The sequence below is a fragment of the Apteryx rowi genome, unplaced genomic scaffold (genome assembly GCF_003343035.1).
Source record: "Apteryx rowi isolate R43461 unplaced genomic scaffold, aptRow1 scaffold_1810, whole genome shotgun sequence".
Taxonomy (NCBI): domain Eukaryota; kingdom Metazoa; phylum Chordata; class Aves; order Apterygiformes; family Apterygidae; genus Apteryx; species Apteryx rowi.
The window spans coordinates 3,100-4,411 of record NW_020448098.1 but is presented as its reverse complement, the minus strand read 5'-3'; the positions used below and the strand labels follow the sequence as shown (position 1 = coordinate 4,411).

Here is a 1,312-nt window from a genome sequence, read left to right as displayed (position 1 = left end):
GCCTGGATGCCGTAGGCGAGGAAGCAGAGGATGGCGCCGATCCAGAGCAGGATGGAGAAGCCCCCGAAGAGCTGGCGGCAGAACTTGACCCACTCGGGGGTGGTGGGCGGCGGGGTGAGGGCGTTGGGGCCGTCCCGCGCCAGGATCTCCTGCGCCTTGCTGTGGGTCAGGCCCTGCGGCAGGCGGGCGTCAGAGCGGGGCCTCGGGGCACCCCAACGGGGAGCCCCATGGGGAGATGGACCCCAATGGGGAGACCCCAAAAGGGAGATGGACCCCAAGGGGGAGACCCAATGGGGAGACCCAACGGGGAGAGATGGACCCCAACAAGGATCCCCCAAAAGAGACCCCAAAGGGGAGATGGACCCCAACAGGGACCCCAACAGTGACCTCCAAAGGGGAAATGGACCCCAATGGGGACTCCCAATGGGGAGACCCACAGGGAGAGATGAACCCCAACAGGGACCCCCTCAAAAGAGACCCCTACAGTGACCTCCAATGGGGAGATGAACCCCAATGGGGAGCCCCAATGGGGACATGGACCCCAATGGGGATCTCCAAAAGAGACCCCAAAGGGGGAGATGGACCCCAAAAGGGAGACCCAAAAGGGGAGAGGGAAACCTCCAAAAGGGACCCCCAAAAGGGACCCCCGGCTCCTGGGGGCACCCTCACCTGCACGCAGTCCGTGTTGTATTTCCGACAGACCTCCTCGATGGACATCTTGTGCTCTGTCTGTGGGGAGAGGGGTGAGACCCCGACCTCCTGGACTGCACCCCACACTGCCCCCAGCCCCATAGACTGCCCCTCTGCATTGCACCCTAAACTGCCCCTCTGCATTACACCTCCAACTGCCCCATGTTGCACCCCACAGTGCCCCCAGCCCCACAGACTGCTTCCAGCCTGCCAAATGGCCCCCTTGCGTTGCACCCTACACTGCCCCTATATCGTACCCTATAGGGCCCACAGCCCCATAGACTGCCCCCTTGCATTGCACTCCCAAACTGCCCCTATATTGCACCCCACACTGCCGCCAGCCCCCCAAACTGCCCCTTACCTTGCTCCCCAAACCGCACCATATTGCACCCCAAACTGCCCCAAGCCCCATAGACTGCCCCTTTGCATTGCATGTTAAACTGCCCCTATATTGCACCCCAAACTGCCCCCCGGCCCCCCCTCCAGCCCCCCACTCACCATAGCCACCTCCTTCTTGAGGTCATCGAGGTCCCGGGTCTTGCTCTTGCCCTTCTTGGGCGACTCCTTCTCGCCCCCCTTGTCCTGCGTGGTGGCCACGCGGTAGCTGTCGGAGCGGCCGTAC

The 1,312-nt window shown here is 63.0% G+C and overlaps 1 protein-coding gene across 1 annotated transcript in view; it reads right to left on the bottom strand.

Moving 5' to 3' along the window:
- The window catches only part of LOC112963983 (sodium/potassium-transporting ATPase subunit alpha-3-like), a gene marked incomplete at both ends in the record, with an annotated part of 11,498 nt that extends 10,187 nt beyond the window's left edge, over nt 1–1,311 (bottom strand). The window contains 3 exons of the mRNA XM_026061524.1: nt 3–173; nt 670–729; nt 1,189–1,311. Of these exons, the coding sequence (XP_025917309.1) occupies nt 3–173; nt 670–729; nt 1,189–1,311 (354 nt within the window). The remainder of the gene's footprint in view (nt 1–2; nt 174–669; nt 730–1,188) is intronic.
- Nucleotide 1,312: the final 1 nt, after the last annotated feature.